The 26,148-nt window shown below is 30.6% G+C and overlaps 1 protein-coding gene across 4 annotated transcripts in view; it reads right to left on the reverse strand.

The window, feature by feature from the left end:
* LOC130451215 (uncharacterized) overlaps nucleotides 1-26,148 on the reverse strand; it is a 69,901-nt gene that overhangs the window by 10,324 nt on the left and 33,429 nt on the right. For 3 of the 4 annotated variants that reach the window (XM_056790090.1, XM_056790094.1, XM_056790091.1), the window contains exons 11-12: nucleotides 23,005-23,049; nucleotides 21,569-21,757 (exon numbers count right to left, since the gene is read on the reverse strand). In XM_056790090.1, the coding sequence (XP_056646068.1) occupies nucleotides 21,669-21,757; nucleotides 23,005-23,049 (134 nt within the window). In that variant the 3' untranslated portion in view covers nucleotides 21,569-21,668. Of the gene's footprint in view, nucleotides 1-21,568; nucleotides 21,758-22,612; nucleotides 23,050-26,148 lie in introns of those variants that run through there. The other variant, XM_056790092.1, reaches the window with a different exon arrangement.

Consider the following 26,148-nt stretch of genomic DNA (forward strand, 5'->3'; position numbering starts at 1 on the left):
GTAAAATTATCGATTTTCCTTCTTTAATTTGTATGTTAGTTGAAAAAATTTCATCTTCTACTTGGGATTGAGATTCTAATAATTGATAGATGTTTTATTTCTAAATAACGATCTGAAGTACATTTGGATAACATTTTAATATTGAAATTTGGAATTACTAAAACTCCACTATTTGTCACTTGTTCCATTATGGGTCTTTGAACATTCACATCACTAACAAAACAGCTTCTAGGAGAGCGGCCATTTACCACTTCTATAGTAAAATAGTAAAATTGTTTTTTAGTTTAAATTTTTCTTTGCAATAATATTTGTTTTTCAAGACGAGACAATCTTTCTTAATCAAAATAACTTTTTTTGGATTCTTGGCCAAATAAGGTTGAGAAGGAATAAATATTTTTTTATTTTGGATGACGAGATATAAATGGAAAAATTCAGAGGTTTGAGATTTTAATATCTATTGGTACATGGGTGGCGAAGATTATTTTGGATTTGGAAAAAGTTACTTATGATAAATAATATAATTGGCTACATCTTAAAAACATTGATATGTTGAAATAAATTCAATTACTGGATATCATTATTCATTTAACACACTCCATAATTATTAACAATCTTTAATCTGTTTTTTGTATCGTTTTATTTGTATTACATTGACGATAATTTTTTATATTATTTTCTTCTTTTTTCTTTAGTTAAATAAAGAAAATTATGAATTATATTATTAAATTTCTTATATATTTTAATTAATATTATTTTTTTTTAATTAACTTCTAGTTTCTAAGAGTATCTTAACTATTCTATGTACTTTACTTATTCCAATTTCTGTTGATTCTAAATCTTATCTATTCCTATAACATAATGAACAAGAAAAAAAGGTTTTATTATAAAAATCCATTTTATAATTTCTTGAATTGCGTACCACTTCAAAGAATAACAATATCTATGTTTCCAAAATAGTTCTCCTATTATCTTTTCATTTAGAATCGCATTTAATTTTCAATTCAAATATTTTAGACTTATATTATTATTCTTATCAAATTGTTTGTTAATTGTTTCATAATTAATCTCAATTTTCTCATTTTCATTGTTCATTTCTCTTTTATCATATCTTTTCTTTCCATTGTTATATCATTATTTACTTCAATTATTTTTCTGTTTAATTCAAAGTAAAAATTTTTAGCTAAAATGTAGTGATCAGAGAAGCAAGCACCCTCTGAAAGACTGCACGATAACATGCTCGGCTTGTTTCTTATTAATATTCAATCCCTAAGACACAAAACAGATGAATTGTATCTTTTACTAGAGGAGCTTAATTTTCCAGAGATTGTTGCTATCACTGAATATTGGTCAAATAATAATGAGCCTGTTCTTGTCAAAAACTATAACACACTAGCCAGATTCAATAGAACTAATTTATCTCATGGAGGTACTATGATCAGGTCCGCAAACAACGACTTTCCTGTTTATGAACAAAATTCATTGAACGGTATTTTCAACAATCTTATTTTATAGTAAAATAAACGTTGACACATGTTTACAAAATATGATCTTTTTATGTCTTAATTTTTAGAATAATCTAGATTTTTCTTCATAAACTAGCGGACGGTTTTGTCTAGAGGTTATTAAAACTACTTATTCAGTTTGCTCAGTCAGTAACTTTCGCACAATAATTTTATATGTTCCCCTTAACATAGTCTATTAATTCACCATGAAATTTTGAGTATATTCTTAATTCCACAGCCATTAAAAGGATACCAAACGGCGCAATGATTTTTTTGGTTGAAAATGATTTGGTCAATTCCTCTCAGCAAAATAACGCCAAATGCTAGATTTGCCCAAAAGAAGTCATTCCAGAAAACCTCAAGGAAATATAATAGAAGATATAGTAGAACCCATTGGAAAATAAAAAGTTTGTTCATTAGACGTAAGCATTTCAATAAAATTAGCCTTATGCATTATGTCCCTCTTTAAATACATTTAACATTTTTGTGCATTAGTCATATTTCAAGTCCCTCTTCATATTTCAACAAATGTCTCGACAAAGGCAGAAGGCAGGATCCCCAAACTGCTAATTTAGTACAAGTATTAAGTCAATAGGAGTGAATTAGTGTTGAATCGACGATATGAAAGTATATACAAAAACTGGAAACCTATCATTTAAACAGTTCTATACCAGTTCTATACAAGAAGGTTTAAAGAAGAAGAAAATAAGAGTCCCAAACTGTGCAATGTAAAAATGACCGATATAATAAAACAGGTAAAATATCAATTAAAGAAATTTGTGGTGGATTATAGAAATATGGAACTTATACTGTTCTCTAAATAAGTTGTATATGCTGAAAACAAAAATGATCTAAAAAAAAATCTAGAAGTCTGGAGAAAGAAAGAAAAAAACTACATATACATGAAGCAAAAACAGAAATAATAACAGGACAGGAGAACAAAATCCTCAAAATATTATTAGACGAGGAACAAGTACAGTAAATAAATAAATTTAAACATATAGAAGTGAAAATACACAAGTATAACTTTCATTCTCGAGAAAGAAGAGTCGTGGAAAACTCGATAATGAACAAAGATATTTACGTCTATTGTCACTTTGAACGTTGTTTTTAAAATCCAATAAATTCAATATTTGTTCAATTTTATCTGAGACACACTGTAGAGAAATGAATATAGTAGGAATAAGCCTTGTTAAACATTTTATGATATACTCCGATCATTCAACTCATAAATTTTCAAGGTTGATTACTAAATACAAAATAAAAATTGATTTTTATTTTTTACAATTTAAATCAAGAGGTTTATACTCATCGTGACTGTGTCTTCAGATTTGAACTGGCAGATTATTTTCATGTATAATTAAATATACAGATGGAGCAAAGGTGTTTTTTATAGAAATCTATATTTCAATGGATACATTAAAATGTTAACGATCACCTTATTAGTGACCTTCAAAAGCCATAAAATCATTTTACCTAAATAGATTTTTAATCATGGTTAAGGCACGTAAGCGACATCCAATATATTTTTGCTTAGTGATTATCAATAGATTTAACATATTAGGTTGTATATTCATCATATTTTAATTTTCAAATAATTTTATTCAACTTTGTAGAATCTACGAATAGTGGATACGATTTCCCACAATAGCAGATGAACAAATATTCACTTATGTTGTTCAAAACATCTGAGATACTTTTTCATGTCATAGAGGTTCAACACACTCACCTATATTTCAGAATAATGTCCTCTAAACTGTCATTTGTTTAAAAAATGCGCTTATCTTTAGAATTTACTCTATACAATTTTAGGCCTGGTTCCAACAAACTTATTCATTTATCGATAACAGTTGTAAACTAATGAAGATAGAAATAGTGATGAATAACTAAAATACCAATAGACGTGCTCTAGCCTTTTTTCGAGCAAGATATCATTTATTTCTTATTGATAATATCTATTTAACATGACTGGTGAACACTGTATTCATTTTTTGGGTTTCACATGGTTTTTATTAGATTTTTATATTTTAAATTATTCTGGGTCAATGTAATATAAATTTTTCTCTAATATTACATGACGTGAAAATATATTTTTTTTTCGTGGAGAAGAGGGTGAGGGCAGTTCACAAAAATAAACACTAATCATAATTAAGTAATCATTTTTTTTTAGAGAATAGAATATTGTACATTTTACTAGTAACTTGTGAGTTCACAGGATCTGTAAATTAGTCAGAATATTCAGAATCACAATTTTGACATATGTAATTGGGTGGTTCAGCTTCGTGAGCACAAAGTTTGCAAACTTGGCACTGGAAGCAAACTTCTCTAGAAAAAAAATTCCTCCTCTTTCTCGTCTTCTTCATCGCAACAAATTTCTTCTTTTTATTTCCTTTAGTAATCTTTTCCTTTTCTTTCTTCTCATTTAATACACGTATAGATACTTTTTTTTTCTTTGCATCTTGTTCCTTCTTTCTCTCTTTTAAGTAAGTCTTTTCCGGTGTATCAGTTAGAATTGCTGATTTTCCTTTTCGTTTGTCTGCTCGCTGTAACTTACGTGGAGGTGAATTGGTAGGGGTTTCAAGGCTTGCGGTGATATAATTAGAGACGTTCTTGAAGAACTACTTGGTCCAGGAATTACCATTTGTTTCATTGGAATTTGATTCTGCTTGTGGCAGTGAGCAGACAATCTTTTCAGGTGTAATTACCCGAGCACTACTATCGTTTTGAGCCAGTGAAGGGTTTTCAATAACATGCAGGATCATAGCAGGTTCATTGGTCCCAAAGTTATGATCTTCAGCTTCAGGCGTTGAAAGACGATTAAGTGCAGAGTTATTGTTTTGTTGAACGGCATCATTAGGTACAATTTCATCATCAGGAACCGTTACTAGTGATCTATCATTGACGGATGATGGCATAGAATCGTGGTCTTGAAATATGTCTGTTAAATGGACAAACCCCGCAGGCTTTATACCCTGTGACAATTTTGGATGGTAAAACTGCCAATGGGAAAGCCTGAGCCTTAGGGGCCCATAAACTGACCTATCCAAGGGTTGTAGGCGATGAGTACAGTGCGGTGGAAAAGATAGCATAACTATGCCATCTTCTTTTGCAAAGTTTAGTCCTTCGATGGATATAAAAGAGCTGTGGTTGTCTAAAAGCAAGAGGCATGGATTTTCCTTAGTTGACTTTACGTGGTTATGAAAATGTTTCAAAAAAGCAACAAATAACTCTTCTGTCATCCAACCTGAGCGATTGCTACCACCTTTGCAGCCAATTGGTCCGTTTCGTATGAAATAGTCTTTAAAATGAACCCGAGGAAAAACAAAGAATGGTTGAACTGAACTGCCAACCGCCGAAACAGCAGCAGCTAAGTGTGCCTCTTTCAACCGAAGTAATAGCACCAACTTGCTTAAGTCCTGTTCTAACAACAACTTTGGCCGGTTTTTGCATTTTTGACATTATGTGGGTTAAAGCTCGTGGATCGAGCCATGCTAGTACGTACCTCCTTCGGAGACAACCCAAAGTAGACACTTGAAGCCAGAAGTAAGTATTTTTCCAGTTCTTCCTCTTGTTCATCGCTAAATATTTGTCGATTTCTTTGGTAGTCTATTTTTGTGGATGGTCTTGAAATGGCTGTGTTGCTGATCTCTTCAGAAGTGAACTTTTTACAATATCTAGTTAAAGTGCGGTAATTAATTCCAAAATCCTTCGTAACAGACCTTATGGACTTGGCATAAATTTTAACTTGCCTCGCCGCACGCAGCATCAATGAAGCTGAAACAAGCCCTCGATTGGTCTTCCTCTTGTGATTATTTATAAAAATGAAATTCAAGAAAATAATAACTGTTGATGACATTATTTCAAGTGTCTACTGAATAGTTCGTGAGAACTTTCAGTGGCCGACCCAAAAAGTATGATCATCACACTAACGATGGTCACTGCTTATGGCAGAGTGTCCAGTAGAGGAAAAATATTAGTATTGATGAATTGCTGTTTGGTACACACCCCATACTGTTCCAATATTAAAAAAAAGGAATTTTTCACACCAAGTCATACGTCATATAAATTGAATTGTAATGTTTTTCCAATTTGATTTCTAGCAAAAGTTTCTATTATTCAAACATCCTTTCGAGTGCTCACATTAAATCGACGATACGCTTGTGTTCTCCACTCCAACTTTGAAATATACTAAGTTTGGAAATGAGTACTTGTTTTTTGTACAATACCAAGGATTAAGATGTGAAATCAAAGATGGAATTAACAAAAGAGGGTATAGAGGTGTTTTACGATGATTCAAGCTCCTTTTTATTTTGAAAAGCTTAAATATTTATCATAACTTATTAACTATTTTTTCCTCATTATGAAAATTACTCTTGCAAAAGATTATTTGTATCAACTTTCTATAACACAAATATTTGCTTATTTCAACCCCTTTTTAGAGAAGGGTCATATTGCACGTCTCGTATATAACTGTGAGTAAACAAACTCCATGAAAGCTGCTTACATAATACATATATTTGACTAATTTTCTTGTGTTGTTTTACGTGTGAACAAAATGGATAATAGATAATGATTATATATTTAGAATTTTTATAGCAGATTTTATTCAGAATCCTGGCTAAAAATCGCTCCTAAATTGATATTCAGGTTTAGTGCAAATGACTTTTTGAATACGTTGATTTAATGGCAACAAATAATTTTCAAGTTTTTGCTTCGTGTAATGGTATTAATGTATAATATTCACTTTGTGAATATTATACATCATGCGAGTTTGGTACATAAATTGTTTAAGTGATCATTCGTGCTTAGAATTAATATTAGCATTTATTATTGTAGCAGAGCAGCAACTTTGTTGTGTTTGTGCCCTAATTCTTATGTCTTCATCATTTAACACGCCTAAAATGTTTACTTATTATACTTTATATTGTACTATTGATGATTTGAATTTCTGTTTAAGACATACACGAAAAAGAGAATTTTTAGAAATGGTTCACATTCATAAGAACGAAAAAGCTATAAATGATGAAAAAGATCTAAATAATTTAAGTGAAATTTATAGCTCTATTTTGTAAATTCCAATAAATTTAATATATGAGATGTAGAAACCAAGGAAAAATTAATTCTTATTGGAACAATGTTCTAAGTTGATTTTATCCTTATTTTTATATTCATGATGAAGGTGATCTATAGATCAATATAAATAAGCAAATTGTCAGTGTCAATATCATATTTTGATAAAGACTTAAAGAAAAGTGGAAACATCAAAATTTATCTTTCTTTTATAAACTATCAAAAAAAAACTAATTTTGAAACAGAAGAGACCTAAAACATTTATATATCCAAAAATATGATATTCGTTTACGTAAAATAGTACGTATTCGCCAACAGCAACGTTCTCATGGAACATTATCAGATTATTATTCAGAGAACGTAGCGCACCCAATGCTTTATTTTAGCCTTATGTGGTGTAACATTTAAATGACTACATTAGTTCATTTTTGCAAAGCAATTAAATATACAGGAAGTTTTGTGACCTCTTTATCTGAATCTGAAACAATCAGAAAACATTACATGAAAAATAAAAAAGGAAGAATCACCTCAATAATGGAGGTTTTTTTATTCAATATATACAGTGATTTAGAAAATTTTCAAATGTTTCATCGATTCTTCTTCACAGAAATGTTAACAGTTGTTTGCATAATAGTAGGTTTATTTGGTAGGATATGATATTTTATGTATTGAAAGTTCTATATCAATGGGATTTTTGTTTCAGATATGATTAAATGAAAATAAAACAAGGTTCGAGTTTTAACATATTTTTTACTGTCTAATGTGAAGTTTATAACAATATATTTCGCCATTGCTAGTAAATGTGATCTGAAAGACTTAAATAATTTTTACATAAAAAATCTAAATCTAAATTAATAGCGCTCGTATCAACAAATTTTGTTAGAAAATGGTTAATACGAATAAGAATAATATTGCAATCATGCCAATCAAACTGTTTTACAATGTACCGTCACTGAATCAAAAGTACATTTTACTTCTGATGTCAAATTTATTATAAATAAAACAAAACGTGACGAAATTTAAAAACAACTTCAAACGCATTACTTACAAATGTATATAGTTTCAAAAAATTAAAAACACCATTTTGAGCACAACTACAAACTACAAATTTTAAAATTTTTTGAATAAGATTGAAACAATAATGAATGAAAAATACTATTATTATTGTGAAAAAAGCATCGAGCGTTCAATGTACCAAAAATACGGAACAAAGCTCGTTGTACGAGAAATATACAATAAAGCGCCCCACGCTTTTTTAACAATAATTCTAGTATTTTTCATTCAGTAACAGTAATAAGCCACAAAGGATAGTTACAAGCAAACAAACATACCCACTACAGGTGAAGCTAATATAAAAGTGTTAAAAACATTAATATCTGCAGATCGTACCGAAACAATATAATTAAATGTATAGACTAATTTGGTTATTATCGAGAAGTACATATATATATATATATATATATATATATATATATATATATATATAATTAACTGCTATGTCTAGCTTCTTCAAGAGTTTGTTGAGGCGACAGTGCCCTGAGAGTTCTTACTCATTTACATTCAGCAGATTTCTCTGGTGATAGTTTCCCAGAAGAGTCTTTGCCTGTCTCAGCCCCTGTAGCATGTCCCAATAATTGGTTTTGCTCCTATCTACCTTCTTTTCCAGTGCTTTTTCTATTCTGAAGCTGATACCACACAAGAGTTCGGGTCCCATGAAGAGCTTGTCCGTCCCCGCTTTAGTGAACTTATTACCTATTTCATTTCCCTTCACTCCGGTGTGTCCCGGAATCCATTGTAGGGTAACTTAATTTTTCTGCCGATCAACTTTTCTAGACAATCCGAAACAAGTTTGGATTTTATGATATTGGAGCTTAGAGCTTTAATGGATGCTTGGCTATCGGACAGGATGATGATCTCCTATTCGCGATAGCTCCTCTCTAGATTCTACTGGATACATTTTTCCACAAATGTCTGCTTGGAAAATGCTGGTGTGTTCCCAGACTTTCAGAGTGTTTGGTATTGGGTTCGTACACTTCTATTCTAGTTTTGTCTGTTGCTTTAGATCCGCTTATAACCAAAATTTTTCGACATATTATCCTGTTGCATATCCCAGATTTGGTCATTAATTAAGAACAGTTTTTCTTTGGTGATTCCGTCTCTGAACATTCTATGTGATGTTTTCCCTGCCATGCTTTTCAGTTCATTATGTGGAGAGGTGGGAGATTTAGAATTACTTCTGTTCGGCATGATTTCTCATGACCTTGGTTGCATATAAGCTATCCAGTCTTTCTAACTTGTTCCTCGTGTTAGTCAGACAAGTTTTAGTACCCCAAACCACTACTCCATATTTGGTCTCACAATTTCCGTGTACATCCACAGTAGGATCTTTGTGTTACAACCCCAATTCCTGCCTGTGAAGCTTCTGCACACCATCAGAACTTTTGTCTTTTGACTTTTTCAATTTTATTATCTAGTGTGAGTCTCAGATATTTCCCATGTGTTTTCCAATCGATTACTTGCCTGTCTATGTTGATGGGCTTGAGGTTAAGTTTGTTCTTCCTAGTGAAGGTAATTAGGTAGGTCTTATTCGGGTTGACGTTTAACCCCACGGATCGACACTACCTTTTTTTTATAGTTGAGTCCTTTTTTAACTATGTCACAGAGTATATTCTAAAAGCATTCTTTTACGTAAATGACTATCTGCATATCCCTGACAGGATTTTTGCTTTTATGTATGGGGCAACTCGCTTCGTATGCTATACCCACCCTTATGAGCTGACCATTACTTTCATCCTTCGGATTCAGGACTTTCCATTGTGAGATGTAAGTCTCTCATTCTGTGCTTCTATTAGCTGTAGAAGCAGTTTCTTCCTCTTCTTCACTCCTAGGTAAAAAAAAGTGTCTCCTCCACCGAAAGTTGCTTGTCGGCACTGAGAACAGTCTCAGCGAACGCCTTTGGTAGAATAGCCACTCTCACGTGCTTGACAAGAGCCGCGTATGTACCCTTCTTAGAGTTCGAAACTGTGTATTTGCCTGCTTATTCTCTTTTCTTTTTCTCCAGATTTTGGGTTGAGGTGGTCCATTTCCCGTGAGGTATTCTCATTTGGGAGATGGAGGGTTTCTTAACTTTTTTATATCACTTGACCTCCACTATTCACTTAAAGTATAAATAGTTTTATTGTTCAAGCGTGTTTCTAGCCCAATTCAAATTTTTGTAATGTTAATAAATATGGTAATATTTATAATTTTCATATTTCTATAATTTTGATCATTGGATGGGAGTTTGAGCAAATATTTTTGATATTTAAATTGAAAGCGTTTACATCTATAAGTAGAATGGTGTAATGTAATACTAATAATAGTAATTATATAATTGTAACAATATGTCCAATTAGTAAATATTTACCAATTCAAAAACTACTACTACTAATTAACTGTAACTGAGATAAATATTTAAATTAGGGGAAGAAGAGAGGGACATTGTAGACAATATAAGAATACAGTGGTATCAACAGAATATTATTGCCACATACACCAGATTCTAATCATCTAACTAAATTCTATGAGCAACTAATACCTTCGCAGTTGTGCTACTTCTCACAACCCTGAATCAGTTATTGCTAGATTATGCATTAAAAGGCGAGACAGCGGTCGGGACTTAATCAAGTTTCACGCAGCCTATCAGCAAGTTATTATAGGAGTAGGAATTAATGAGGAACCCGTTAAATTATATAAAGCTATTAAAAGATAAAATTCGGGTAGGGCACAGTATTACATCAAAAAGACCAGCAAAAATCATAGAACAATACCAGAAAATGCTCTCAGAAAACAAGTTAGTCATAAAACAAATGGTAGATAGTATAGACTTTGTGATAAGATAGAGGAACATACTAGCCACTTACCAGATGTAGCCTGAAGACATCCATTGGTCTGTATTCAACGCAATATATCTATAGTAACAAGTACATCAATATTATGTGAGATACTGTAGTAATAAGTGAGGAAAAAATACTGGCAAATACACTGGATATACACAAAAAGTGGTGCCCCTTATTATTGGAGCATTGCGGATGATGTAACACAAATTTGAAAATATAAATAGATACGATTCCAGGTGAACAATTCATGTATAGGTGAAAACTGTCCAAATAATAAGATATGTAATTAATTTAACATCTTAACTTGTTAAGAGCTGATATTCATTCATTTTACTGCCAATTCTAGAGCAAAGCAAAAATAAACAATTTTAATAATAATTATATATTCACAGAAATTCCTAGGTTTTTCTTTCTATCCAATTAATTGTTTTCCCTGTGTATACTTTCGTTCAAAATGCAAGCGACTTTAAAATTCCTTGAAGATATTTTGATATATTTTAAATGATTCTGCGTATACAATACTCACTCTTTTAAATTATCCCTATTTAGATTTTATATAACCGACGTCTATGATTGGAATGAAACTTGACTGGACACGGGACTGGCTGAACCGGTTATGCTAATGTTGGTGGTAACGTTCGATCTGATGTTTCTCCGTTTCGTTTGCGGGATCTCAACCACAAAAATTTATATAAACTATGTTAACCTGCTGTTAATTAACCGAAGGTTACTTTGTATCCTGCCTGAGTTCTTAGAGCTGCCATCATAGCGCAATATCGCGAATTTTAAATTCCTCAAAAATTCATTATCTATGTAATTAATTATATATATTTTGTACCATGATGCAGATTTGTCATTATTTCAAAAATTTGAAATTGGATAAAAAATATGATTTCCATTTTATAGACAGTACAAGGAACAAAGCAAAAAATAATAGGGGCCAATACTTATGAAATTGGGTATATATTTTCTAATGATCATTGGTATACAAAAAGTTAACTCCAGCAGGTTATCTAAAATACTAATAGAAGTAAAATACTGAAAATAAAAGAATGGTAAAAATTTCTAAATATGATATTAAAATAGTAAGAGGCGCTTTTATGACAAAACATAGAAAGAAGGCAAATTCCAACCAAAATAAAATTAGCTAACAAAATTAAATTTTTCACTGATTTTCAAATTTACCATAAAAATTTTTTCAATAGCTTGAATTACTCTGTTTTTGATTTTCATCAGTTAAGCGTATATATTAATCGATAACAGGCGTGTTAGATTGGTATCTAAAGTTTTTGCGTTAAAAGTAGTTCAAAGAGTTTAAACAATCCAAATAATTTTTGCGGAGAATAAAATGAGAAATCATGGGCTCCCAATTGTGTTTTCAAATCGTGTCTGGAATATTTAAGATCATCGAAAAATTGTAAAAGAAGTGCCTTTAAATTTAAACAAATAAAATCGAGCTGAATGCGAGTATCCAAGTACTAAGTGTGTTCAACGTCCAATGCAGCGCTCACCTGACTCTTCAGTGCTTGAGAATATATCTGAACCATTAGAACAAGACATTGAGGAATCAAAAAATGATGCTGATTTTGAGCCAAAATACTTCTCTCAAAATGAATTAGATGTTCTTGAAAGAAATTTAAATCTTTCTAAACAAGTTTCGGAATGGTTAGCATCAAAATTCTTTTCCTCAGACACTAAAATAAGTTTTATCATGATAGGGATAAAGAATTTCCTTGTTATTTTTCCGAAGAAAACATTATTACCTTTTGTTCAGATATCCATAACTGTAATACTGTAATACAAATTTGTCTCGATACAAAAATGGAAAACATTCATGTCGGTCAAGAAAGTGGTAACACTAAATTTTCCTGTTTTATATATTTTGAAGGCAGTAAAGCTAAACAAGAGAACTGAGTAACAAAAAGCAGGAAACTGTATTATTACTAGATGAAAACGGAAGCTGATTTTCTCCCATTTGCAAAAAATTTCATCAGCTCACTATAAAAAATTGAAGCTGGTATTTTTGGTGGCTCCTAAATTAAACAACATAGGAGAGACCGTAGATTCAGAAATTCTATGACTGAGTTTGAAATAAAGACTTGGACAACTTTCATCTCTGTGATGTAGAATTTTGTCGGAAATAAAAAGTCTGAGAATTATATTGAGCTTGTAAAAAACCTTCTGCTACAATTGCAAGATATGGTGTGAAATTCGAGCATAAAACTACTTCTTCCATAGTCACCTGGAGAGGTTTTCGGAAAATTTGGGAGAAATGAGCAAAAAGTAAGGAGAACATATGCATCAGAACTTATGTAAGAGTGCTGCCAGGGCTTCTGTGAAACGTATATGATGTCTGACTATTGTCGGTTTCTGATATGTTATTTTCTAAAGTCACACATCAGAGAAAACCATCAGTTTTTTGGCAAAGCTAAAACTCAGACTCTACAGCTGACAAAAATCTTCTAATCTTATTTTTGATATTTTTTATATCTAAACTAGTGTAATGATTTAATTTTCAGGGAGGAATGAGAAATTTGTGGTACTGTTTTTGAATATGGGTAGGAAAATAAAATATGAAATTGATTAGACACATGCAATAAGAGTGGAAACATCAAAAAAACATAGAAAATAAAAGTATTACATTTTCAACAATACAGAAGGTTAAAGAAGCATTAGCAATGTCCTTTCATTATCCTTCTATTTTTCTCCCTAAAAAGTTTTATGATAACTGTGATCCAGAGAAGACCAAATATTTTTCGATAATATTTCCTGGTACAGCTTTAGCAACAATTACTTAAAACATGGCAAAAATTATTTCAATCATAACAACGCATAAAGAATCACAAACTAGTATCAATTAAACTTCAGAATTTGAAGCAATACTATATGCATCGAAGTATATAGGTACACGACAAAATGCTTGAAAGTGGGAAATACTTTTTAATAAAAAATTCCGAATTTATGAATAATAGAAAGTATATATTATAAAGGGATGACACCCAGATTAAAACTAATCATGGAGAAAGTATTAACGCCAAAGAGTATCTACCAAAAGTGATTTTGAATATAACATGCTCAAATTGTCCATCATGTTATTTGTGTTGCAAATCGTTATTTTAATATTTAATATTAATAATTCTTATAATGGCCGACCAATATATCCATAACACGTTTTCTTCCTAAAAATGTAGTAAACATTCAAAAGTTTGGAAAAATATATTTTATTCTATATTCGTTGGAAATTGATTTTTCATAGAGCTATTTCAAATAAGTTTCAAGTAGGTTTTTTATAAATAAAAATTTTTAATCTGAACTAACGAATATTTCATATTCCATTTAATAAAAGTTATTTTCTCAAAACCAAAAAGCGTTATTATACCATTCAACGTCTCTCAAATTAATTTCTGAAAGGGTAAAATTATATTATTATTGACTGATGCTTGGTATTCATTTCGCTGAGCATATATTCATTCTGAACAAGCTATGCTTTTCTAACACTGCTATTCCACAAAGAAAGGAATATATCATGCAACAACCGTACAATCCCGATAAACAAACCACGTATTTTGGAGTCGCTACACACTTTCATTAGTAATTATCATGCTTTATTGAACTCATCAGTACCCATTGTTACTCTTTATAATTGACTGCGCACCCTATTTCTATAGATGGCATTTTTGATTTTTCATATCTTCGTTTGAGCTCATTGATTAAAACAGCGGAGAAGTGAGGAAATTTCACCTCCCTTTCGAAAAATGTGAGAAAACTTTTGTCTGAAAATCGCTACTTTCTGCTTTGAATCTTGCAAATCTCTAATTAGAGGTGTAAATAAGAATTGTCTAGTCAAAGATAGAAATCGTCAAAATCCCTTAAAATGACGTTTCTATATCAACGTCTCTTTTATCATTTCCATTTATTTTTTTGAGTAAAATTTGCTTGATGCGCATTTAAGGACATATCTATAACGAGTTGAAAATATAAATTCTCCACTAAAATCGCACTATATATCCAACATTCTCATTTAATTTAAAGTAAGTATATAAAAAAATATGAGTAGAACAATTTCAAAATCCAAAATTCATGGAGATATAATTACTAATATTATAGAATTGAGAAGGATAGTATTTCATATTTATTATGCATCATATACAATACATTAATTAATTAATTTACACGACCTATTCTTAAAATTTTTAGGAATAATTCATGTTAGTGATTCGTTTAAAATATGCCTCAAAATCTCCGTCACTGGTTTATCAAGAGCGAACTCGTATCGACGGCTAAAGTCAGCCTCCCGCGCTCAGCCATTGTGCCAACCACTAACCACTATAGGAATGCGGTCTCTGTCTTCGTTTAGGCTGTAAACGTAATGTGGTTCAATGCAGCCCAAATGGACATGAATTTCAAACCGGCCGATGCGGTCTTCTATACGGAAGAATCGCCCTTCTACGTCGACAGTGCTTTAACTTTTTTTAACATTATTTTTTAGTAACCCACTACAATTCATTGTAGGTAATAGTAAAAGCAATTAACAGGTTTTCTTATGTTGAAAACGATGAGACTATACGTGATGAAAAATATAGTAAACGGCATATTATTTTGTTCATAATCTAACGTGACATGCCAATATTTTGATTCCTGCTAATAAAAAATACTTAATTCTGACCATCTGCAAAAGTTATTTAGATGTATACAAGGTCAATCCAAATTCAAATATTAATAATTTTTTCATAATCTTTGTTATAATCAAGGACCAGGATCGTATAATTCATACTTTACTTTTCTTACAATTATTGAAAAAATAATTTACGTTTTTTTTTATACAAATAATCAACAATATCAAACAACTATAAATTAATCTAATTTAATTAGATTAACAAATTTTCAGAGTAAAAATCAGAGGATCTCGTTGGCCACTCTATTGTGCTCCTTCTTGTAATCCATGTGTTATGGAAAAAGTAATTCCTAACAGCACAACTAGAACATTGTAATGCTGCAACCAAAATGTACTAATATATTTACCAACTGTATTTATTATTGCGTAAACTACTTGATTTCTCAACATATCTAAATATTTGACCGTTCAAATTACCTCAACTTTTAAATGCATTTGTGTTATATGTTTCTGCACCTATCTGGTATTAGTATCCTTTCAATATCTACAATTGTGGCGGTTAACTGTACCATTTACTTTGAATTGTGATTTCACGAAATTCCATTATGCGGCCATGATCACCTTTAAATAATTCACGTGTAGAGTTATTGTATAAGGACAAAACTTATTCTTCTTAATAACGTTACAGATGAATTCTACACTACATCATATACGGTCTTTCGTTGGCCAGTTTTAGGGCGATTTTTAATTGAACCTATTTCTCTGATAAGTTTCGCAAGTCCCCCAACTGGTGTTTTGGTAATTTGGTTGCTATTTAAATACATATCATTAAATAAGTTTTTTTTAAATATACAGCACTTTTATAATCTACTCTTTGCTAGTGGAATAGTTCTTTATCACATCTTTGATTAGAAGGATGTTCAGATAGTTATGAATTGTTTAACTACTAACGTACCAGTGGGTTCTACTCAACATGCAGCCCTAAGTACTTGACATTTGATTTTATCAGAATAGGATTATTATTGATGAACATTTGTGGCCAAACAGATTTTCTTGCTGTAAATATTATTTGCTATTATTTACTGGCATTGACGTTAATTTTCCACTGATGGAGCCAGTTTTGTAACAAATTTTGATAATTTTTGTACTTTTTTGCAGCTACAGTTAGGTATCCATCTGTTGCCATGATTGGGTCGTATACAAAGGTTGTTATGAAGATATCGTCTGTGCTGTGAATATCAGATACAGAAATGGGCCTAGAACCCTGAGGTATTCCAGATTCTATCGTATGGTAATTTGAGTAGGTATCTTCGACATTGACTTGAAAGTAGTAGTCGGTCATATACGATTTTAAAATAAAGTATAGTTGTTCCGTTAAATGTAGTTTCAGTCTGTAGAGAAGACCATCATGCCAGACTCTGTCGAAAGCCTGTTGTAAGTCGAGAAGTATTCCAGCACACACTTTTTTTTTCTTATACGGTTGTTTTATTTATATTAACTATCCCTTTTGACATTATTGGGACGAGGCTTATAGGACGATATGAACTTGCTTCTATTACGGATTTGCCAGGTTTTTTAATCATAACCTGGACATATTTCCATTGTATTGGATAGTATCGGAGGCATAATATACTATTACAGATTTTTGTCGAACATATGACGGGGTAAATGTCATCAAAGGTAGAGATAATTGGCATGATGCTTCAAGATAACTTTTTATATTTTAATCGCTATTATTCGTACGAGCCCATGTCATATCTGATTTCAGTTAAGGTGAGTTGCTTACTGTCGGTCGATTAAGTTTTTTTGTAACTTTCTAAATAGAATGATCTTCACGAGAAAGGCTCGAAACATGAGTCTGGAAGAATTCATTATTTGCCTCATATAGTGCTCTATTTATTCTGTGACTTATTCTGTTGAAGTATGTTTTGTTTAAGGGATTTCTAGTGTGTTGCCATATACGTCAAGCTCTTCTTTTTTCTCCTCCAACTTCTCTTATGTGAAGAAGAATCTTATAGTTTTCTTGTACACTTGTTGGCGTTGTGGTGTTGCTTCCCACCCTGCTTTTTGTACAACTATAGTCTACAGCTTGCTCAATATCTTTAATCTCTTCTATTCAGATATATACATGTTTGTATTTATTAGATTAGAATATATATTAGAATTATATATTAGATTTATTAGATATTATTTGTTAGCTTAGGTAGTGTTGTTCTCCATATTACATGTGTGCTTATAGTTATTATTTGACTATGATCTGATGTTAAATTGAAGTTTGACTATCTTACACTGTGGATGTCACCTATTCCTTTTATTATAGCAAAGTCTGCCAGATCTCGAATCTTTTGACGTCCGTAGACCAGTTTGTTGGCTCACCCTTTGATAGATAGTTCAGGTTATTTTGTTGCAAAATAGACATTAGCGCTCGATCTTTAGGCCCATGTGGTGTGTTTGGCGTTTCAGTCTCCTACAACTAGAAATTTTGAACCAAAAGTTTGAATGAAATGACGATATTCTTCAGTTGATAGGGCTGTAAATTGCTGCTACGATGAGAGGAGAAGTATTTGTTTTGAATTTAATTATTTGAATTTTATCTGTGATATAAGGCTCAGTGCATAATGTTTAATATTGGATTTAATACTAACAGAAGATCCTGCACGTGCTCCTCCATCAGCATGGTTTGCGTAGTACACAATATAGTAAGGTATTTCAATAATCGTTTTTTGTATAGTGTGACTTTCAAAAATTAAAAGGATATCTACTTTATTTGTTTTTAAAAATAATGAAATATTTTGTTGATGACTGTGGTTAGCATAGTTAAAATCATACTGTTTTGGTTTAAAAGTTCAGGCGATGATGGCGACTCTATAACTGACTCTATCTCCCCGTCACAGTGTGTACAACTTGCTAGTATGTTTTTGGATTATTACAGTCTTTTGGTTTTGTGCAATATGTTTTAGTATGACCAAAATCTTGGGATCGTATGTATTGTGGTGTTGTGAGAAGTTCATCTCCTCTTTTTCCTCCCAACCTTTCTATATAAATTTGTGGCTCTCTTCATTAAATCGCTCCAGATGACCGAGACACTGTATTCGTTCAGTTTTATGTAACATTTATTATGCCTTTTTCTGCAGCACTTACTTAAATCTAAATTACTCCTAGGTTCTCAAATATACTTTATTGGTCCATATATTTTTCTTAGAATTTTAGTAGGGATAACGCTTCTTATTTCTTTCGTTTGCATTTTTTCTTCATAAACAAATTTTTAATAATTCTAATTCAAACGTCTAAATCTTTAGAACTACTTAATATTATGATGTCTTGACTTGATTATGAAAACTAGAATTGGTTTTATAATAGTGTTTCAGATAAAGGTGAAAAAATTATATGTACAGGATATTCGTGCATTAATAAAAAAATATAGTAATGTTATTAGTTTCTTTGAGGAAAGTAGCTGAGAGATTATATTTAAGGGGTGGCCAACCTTAGGTGAGGTGGCATTTTGGGGTAACTTGCAGTCGATTCAGAATGTAGCTCAGGTTTTTGATGTATTCTGAAGTAATTTTAATCGAATTTCGACATCTAATAGATTTATCCATCTGAAATACGATTGGTACGAGACTTAAAGCAACCGCCAACTTGAACTAATACATTAATCTGCTATTCAATAATTGTATTTTCCACTACCTATTATTTAGGTGGTAAGTAAATAGACACTATTGTAAATACTGGAGTGAAATTAACAATTATTTGTTGGAAGTCATGCCCAAATGCAAATATAGACTTACTTCCCAGTCTGGAGTATCATTTGTTTATTTAACCAAATGTAGCACCATCACATGTTATTGTATTGATCCTTCACTTTTTTAATAATGGCAAGTACAGTCATCTGTTCAAATCCTTTAGATTTTGTTCTCCAGGATCACTTGAAATTGATGGTATTTTCAACATAAACTCATTTTATAGAAAATTTACGTCATGAAATAAAGCAAACTTGGTGTTTTTATTTTTAAAAAACGCATTAAAGTATTTTTTCAGAATTATGGATTATTATTATGAGAATATATTTTACCATTTTCACAAATATATGTAATTAGTCAATATTAAATGTAAGATACTTTTCATTGATTATTTTATTAATTAAAGTACATTTGATTTGGTACAAAAATATTTATTTAATTAAGATCTGAGTAAAATCGTTCTTAATGATAATCATTGAAGACTAAAAAATAACACAAAACGACCTCCTGTCTATTACGGGGATCCCGCCTATAAGAGGATTCCTCTTCTGCCCGCGGCCATTCTGACTGGTTGTTCTCTTAAGTTAGACAGATGAAAAAAGAAACAAGACACACGATTATTACAAGCGTTTGATGGCTGCTTGCTAGGTTGTTGGGTTCTTTGGTATGTACCATGGTTGTACATACCAATACTTGGATGGGATTTCAAATGATTTCTCAATAAAGAAGTGCATGTCATTTATATGAAAACACACAAAAAACCATAGTATTTTCAATTTCCGTTTAATTTGAAAGAAAAAAATATATATGAATATTTAAAATTGGATGTATATGATTTAGAATGTTTTAGAATAGCATGTTTATATATTATGTATGTAGTAGAGTTTATCAAAGATTAATTAGTATCTTGGAAATTTTTTAAATATTCTACAGCATTGTTGAATAGTCCAGAAAATTCTAAAATACTATAGAATATTCGATAAAATATAAAACGTTACAAAGTTACCAAAAGAATTATAAAATGTGAAAGGTCTGTAATAACGTTAATAGTTACTCACCGAAGTTCAATACCGTGTCACAATCCTGCTCCGGTACAAATATTATATATATATATATATATATATATATATATATATATGTATATATATATATATATATATTGATTTTAGGTCTCTTCTATTTTAAACTAGTTTTTTTTGATAATTTTTAAAAGAAAGATAAATTTTGTTTTGACGTTTCGACTTTTCTTCAAGTCTTTATCAAAATATGATATTGACACTGACGATTTGCGTATTTATATTGATCAATTTGTGAATATCAAAAAAAAATAAATTTGAAAATTTAGTATTTAATTCGTATATATTTATATCCAAAAATATTGAACCCAATTCCAAAAGAAAAAACAAATATTTTTGATGCTTCTAAGGATACTCACTTTAAAATACAATTAGTAACATCACTTTTCTATAAAGTAACCTCAAAATTGCTAATTATCGATTTCGGTGCGTACATTTTGTATACAATTTGGAACTTTCTCTTAATGAACAATGTACTATAAACCTCAATTCATTATTATGTCAAGATAATAAGCAAGCACTGCTAAACATTAACATGATAATGTCAGTTACCCAAGAGTTATTCCAGAATAATAAATAGGTACACCAGTGACATGAATATTCTCTCGAAATATTAACCTGAACTACTAAAATTATTATGCTAAACATAATAAAACTCGTCAGTTTATAGTTCATACTTATTGTTAGTATTGCGTCTTAGCTGAAATTATTAACTAAAGAATCATTTAGATTGTGTCATATTGAAAAAATATTTTTCATTTGCTACCACAATTAAAATAAATACAAAAATTTAACAAAAATGTACAAAAAGGAGTGAGAAGCAAAATCTAAAAAACAATGAAATAAACAATAAAAACAAGTACTCATCAAGACTGCAATTTCTGGGATACTTGAAAAAAGCAAATATTTTAAAATGTAGGAAATTAGAAATATTGACAAGTAATGCCAGTTCTTACTCTTGTCAATTGAATAATATTAACAATACGATGGTCATGTTAAAAGTCACGTCAAAAGTAAATCGTACTACATTATTTGGGCATAAGTATGAAGTGCGATGCTGCTATAGTGATGTGAACTTCTATCTTTACTTCTGTTTGTTTCATGGTAAGAAGTCAACATATTCAATATTAATCAATAACGAAATGACCTTGCAAATATTTCAAATTTTGTTTTTTGTAATATTATACGTATTTTACAACAACCCCTTCGATTTTTAACAACATTCTACCTAGTAGGGCACTTTACTAAAGCATCTGTTTTTATAAGATTAATAGTGAAGGGACACTTGCGGTGTGGTCGAAGAAACTGACCAGTGGGTTAACGTTGAGGTTTTTTTTAATTTTCAAGGTAGGATAAAAGTATGCAGGTAGCACAGTTGGTGACGTCACTTCAAAGTCATAGTCGCTGACCTGTAGGTTTAGAAGGGATACTTATCTATTTAAATATAAAAATTTCTTTATGATTGAAATTGTGATGGTGCTGGAAAGAAAATGATAGATGGTACCAAAATTACGAATTTCATGATATAAAGAATTTTGATATGAAAAAAAAGTGCAAATGTTAATATGACATGATTTGTTGTTTTGAAGGATTGATTTATTTTTGTGTGAGTCGATTGAAATCATAATAATTTTATCTTATCTCATTCTATTGTTTGCCAGAACTTAGTTTTCACTATTATGCTTACCTTCTTTTTGTAATACTTCTAATACTCTTTTCTTCGATATTAGTCTTGATATACGCTCCTAATTTTTTCCAATAATCATTTTCACATATTTTTTTTATTTTCATTGAATATTAGATTCGCGGCTTAGTTGACCCTGTAGTTCATTAGTATCCCAAAGTATTTCTCTTGTCGATGTAAGTTTCTTCCAATCTATAACGGAGTAAAAACATAGCCTTATATTCTTAGTGATAGATCCAATTTGATGTTTTTTCCAGAATTCTTAATAACCCTTTTGAATAATAATATTCTTCTTTATATTTCAATTATCAAATCCTTTTTTTTTATATGCACGCACTTGCTCATTTCAAATCCTTTACTATATCCTTAAATATGACTAGTTTTGCAGTTAATATGTGCTAATATTTCTTAGACGTATTTTTTCCAATTTAATTAGTTTTTTATATGCTTAAACAGAAAAATACTGTCTAAATTCTACTTACCTATTTTCAAATATCTTTGATAAATGCCATATTTATTTTTTTTTCATACTTTTATTTGTATAATCATTGACTACTTAATATTGATGAAAATATAACGCAAACGTATTTTTCCCATATGAGGTTAATTAATATCAGCAATAAAACAAAAAATATTGTGATTATATTTGAATTATAAAATCTAAAAATATTCTGTAAATAATCAAAAGCCCTCGTATGAGCTGGCCCTGCATAGGGGTTAGAATAAGTGAGTTTAGTTCATCCCTAGCCATAGCTGGAGAAACACGTAGGTACAACTTTTAAAACATACCAGTGCTTTATAAATAAATCGCGACTTTTGGTTAATTTCGTTCCTAAATAATGCCTTGAGACTAGAAAGTTTGGCAACATAGTGACATATAGGCTTGGCTTTTGAAACTGGTTTTCCTAACGACAAACTTCGAGAAGTGGCCGACGACCGAACACTGATGAGGAAAGCAAATCGTCCCACTTGCTAAAGAAACACTCGCTTGATCAGTTCTTCATGTGCGACAGAAGATAAAGTTACAATCTCGAACTATGCAACAGACTTCAGTGCGGATTGTGCCGGCGCGCAACATCATGTGGTTTATAAATTAATGTGCTTAATGTATTCAATATTTTTGGAATAAACCCACGTGTTTTTTCTGGTAATTAAATGAAACTGATATTTTCTTTGGTTATCTAGCTGTATGAGTATTTTTGACATCATAAAGCTAGGTTACCGGAGTTAAAACCAGTTTCCATACTGCAGCGTATTCTTCAGAACTAGGTAAAAAACTTATTTTATTAACTATAAAGCGAAATAATATATATTCGTACTCTTATTGATGGAACGAATATATGTATTAACATAATATTAACTAATTAACACTAACAGATTCATTAAATTTATTAATAGTAGACTATTTGATGCTAAAGATCCGGTTGCTGTATACGTACATTTGATGTCCATCCGTATTTGGTCAGGATACCGACAATCATATTCTGAAAAAAAAATACTTTTATTAGATATACGTATAATTAGAATAACCATTCCGACATAGTTTTTTTAAAAATTTAAGATTAGTCATCTACTTCATAATTAGAAACGCAAATATTTTTTAAATTTCATTAGAAACGCTGTTATAATAACATGTACATATGTTTATAATTCCTTAAACCCATAAGTTTTCGAATAACTTCTAAAAAATAGAAAGAAAATATTAGCTGTCAGAGGTAGACTACACGATGGTGTTTTAAAAATTTCTTAAAGATTTTGATGGTTAGTTTTACATTGTGAAATTTATCCATAGTATCGAAATCAAACGATACATATTTGAAAAAATCAAGTCACGCAACAAGTGGATGTTACATATATCCATATTTTCACATTAAATCGTGGTTTTATCGACACTGATCACGTGTACAGCAAATAATTTTTGCCGGTTAATCATACAGACGCATATAGGTATATAGGTTTTAAGTTTCAATGATAATTTGATATTTATTATATTGTATGTTTTAACTTACAGTTGTTGGTTTATATTTGGTATATTTAAAAAAATCGTTCAATTATGTATTTCATTCTATATGTTTACATTGTTCTGGGAGATGAAGTTTTGGAATATTCTATTTACGAAAAATACGATCTCAGGATTTATATTTTCAATAAGTCTTCCGAGAATTAATAATAATTTTTATCAAAAATTTTCATATAGACACGTTTCATATTACAAATGATACTTTTTGGACTCCACTATTCATTACTTCTATATATACTAGTTTCTGAATCTTTTCTTACTTATTCTCAAATTAGATCAAAGACTTTTTTTTCGATAATTGGAGATGTTTTCCAGCATTTGTCAGATTTCTTACATGAATGATTCGCAGTAAATATTTCTTTCCACTTCTTACTCCATCCTACACCATTTTACTAGTGATGATTACAATCAATGTCCATTGGAGAATGTTTGGAGTCTCCATCTCCAGAAAAAGACATAGGATATAATCGTCTTCTCATAAAAGTGTAGCATCCAGACCATAACATATTATCCTGCACGCAAAGCTGGAAACTGTGAAGCTGCAACTTATTATTTTGTCACCACTTGAACATGAGTTGGTAGACATTTAATCAATGCATGGATGAATTCACAAGAACAGAAGTAGAGGAACTTACTTAGGATGAAGTCAACTGATTAATTATATGAACTTTTAATGAATTTTATCTTGCTTTTTCGTTAAATCATCTATCTATTTATGTTATTGATTGAGCAAATTGTAAATCATATAATTATATAATAAAGTGTGATATCCAATAGTTTTCTTTTATCCTCATTTAGGGTTATTTATTCTAAATTATTCGATTGTCTACAAGAATACAACTTTTTTGACTTAGGGACGAATTTTTTGAAATGCTATTATAAAAAACAATTATTTCTAAAATGAGTCACCAAATACGTTATTAGATTTTTGGAAAAAGTTTTTTTTATTTCATTCTATTCTATCTAAATCTATTCATAGGTAAATTATCCAAATACATCTCTAATTTGTTTTCCGTATAATAATAATTTAATTTCCGTATAGTGTTGTGCCTTGACACAATTTCACTTGTTTTATTGTTTATGATTATAGGTAAGTATAAAATACAACGATTTTCAACAGCAAAATAAATATAATCTTATATGTAGTTGTATATCGTAGATATATCTACATTGGAAACGGATGAAAACTGAAAATGAATAATAATTTGTTGACGATACATGAAAACACAAAAATCTCTTTGCAGCATGCAATGATTTTATTGGAGTTGTATATGACTGATTCGAGGTAAAAAATTGTTCGCGGTGCAACATCTACCGATATGATTGGATAATTTATGATGATATAGTCTGCACATACAACAATAATATATAATGGCTTACATAATATATCCTATCATTTTTTTATACTACACCAAGTTTGAAGTCTTTACATAGTATCATTCTTTCTACATATAAGAACGGACAATATTATTTGCCTTCATAAATATTTAACAAGAAAGCAACAACAATGCCTTAGATCTAAAATTAATGATTTTTAAGATACATTAGCATATAAACTATACACTACTCAGAAAATGATATTCTGATTCTAGACAAGAAAGAACAGAGAACAGGGTAACCCAAACTTGCTCAACACGTTGCTGTCGTTCATTCAACAATGGTGCGTTGTCCCAACTAAACTGAAAGGTAAGAAATAAGCAGGATAAGTTTCACACGAACTTTTTAACTACTACCGATATTAAAACAATCCTAAAGCGTAAAGTGTTTAATTTATGGGAGATCAAATGGTCAACATCCACACACAAACTTCGTGAAGTGAAAGACTCAATAAAACCATGGTCAATACTACCGAAAAATCGCAGAGATGAAGTTCTTCTAACACGTCTGTGTCTGTGTATCATAAATTTAATTTAACAATTATTCATAGACAAAATACTTAATCCTTACTAAATCGCTAATAACTAATATACGGTTGATACGAATTTTGTAATAAAAAAAAAAGTTTCACACGCACTTTCAAACGAAAATTGTGCTCTTTGTTTAATACCAAATTGATGAAAAATCTTGAGTTATATAAACAAAAAATACCCACTGCACCGTTTAGAATAATGTCAAATGCCTGGTGTCATAAAAAGCAAACGGTAATGTCATACAACATTAACAATGACATATGCAGCAATTGCTTATAAAACCGCACTAGAAAACCATCTTGTCTTTCACCACGAATATACATTGAAAGATATGCTTGCATGCAAAATTTACCAACTGACAGGCGTATACAATTAATGTCGATTTGAATGACTTGGGTCAAAATTGAAGCGACGATCATTTTCTATAACGGCAAGTACTTTGCTAGAGGGCTTAACTGCCTACCAAGCGAATGCCATAATATACAATTTGTTACATGACAACCGACCTGTTAAAGTTTTTCGTTAAATATTTTTGCTATATCGTTAATTAATTACCATGGGCAGTAGTCACTTCACAAAACCTTTTGTCTTTTTCTATTGATTTTCCACGATAAAAATGAATTTCGATAACTGCTTTTTTATTCGCACTTTTG

This window comes from Diorhabda sublineata, chromosome X, assembly GCF_026230105.1.
Source record: "Diorhabda sublineata isolate icDioSubl1.1 chromosome X, icDioSubl1.1, whole genome shotgun sequence".
NCBI classification, from domain to species: Eukaryota; Metazoa; Arthropoda; class Insecta; order Coleoptera; family Chrysomelidae; genus Diorhabda; species Diorhabda sublineata.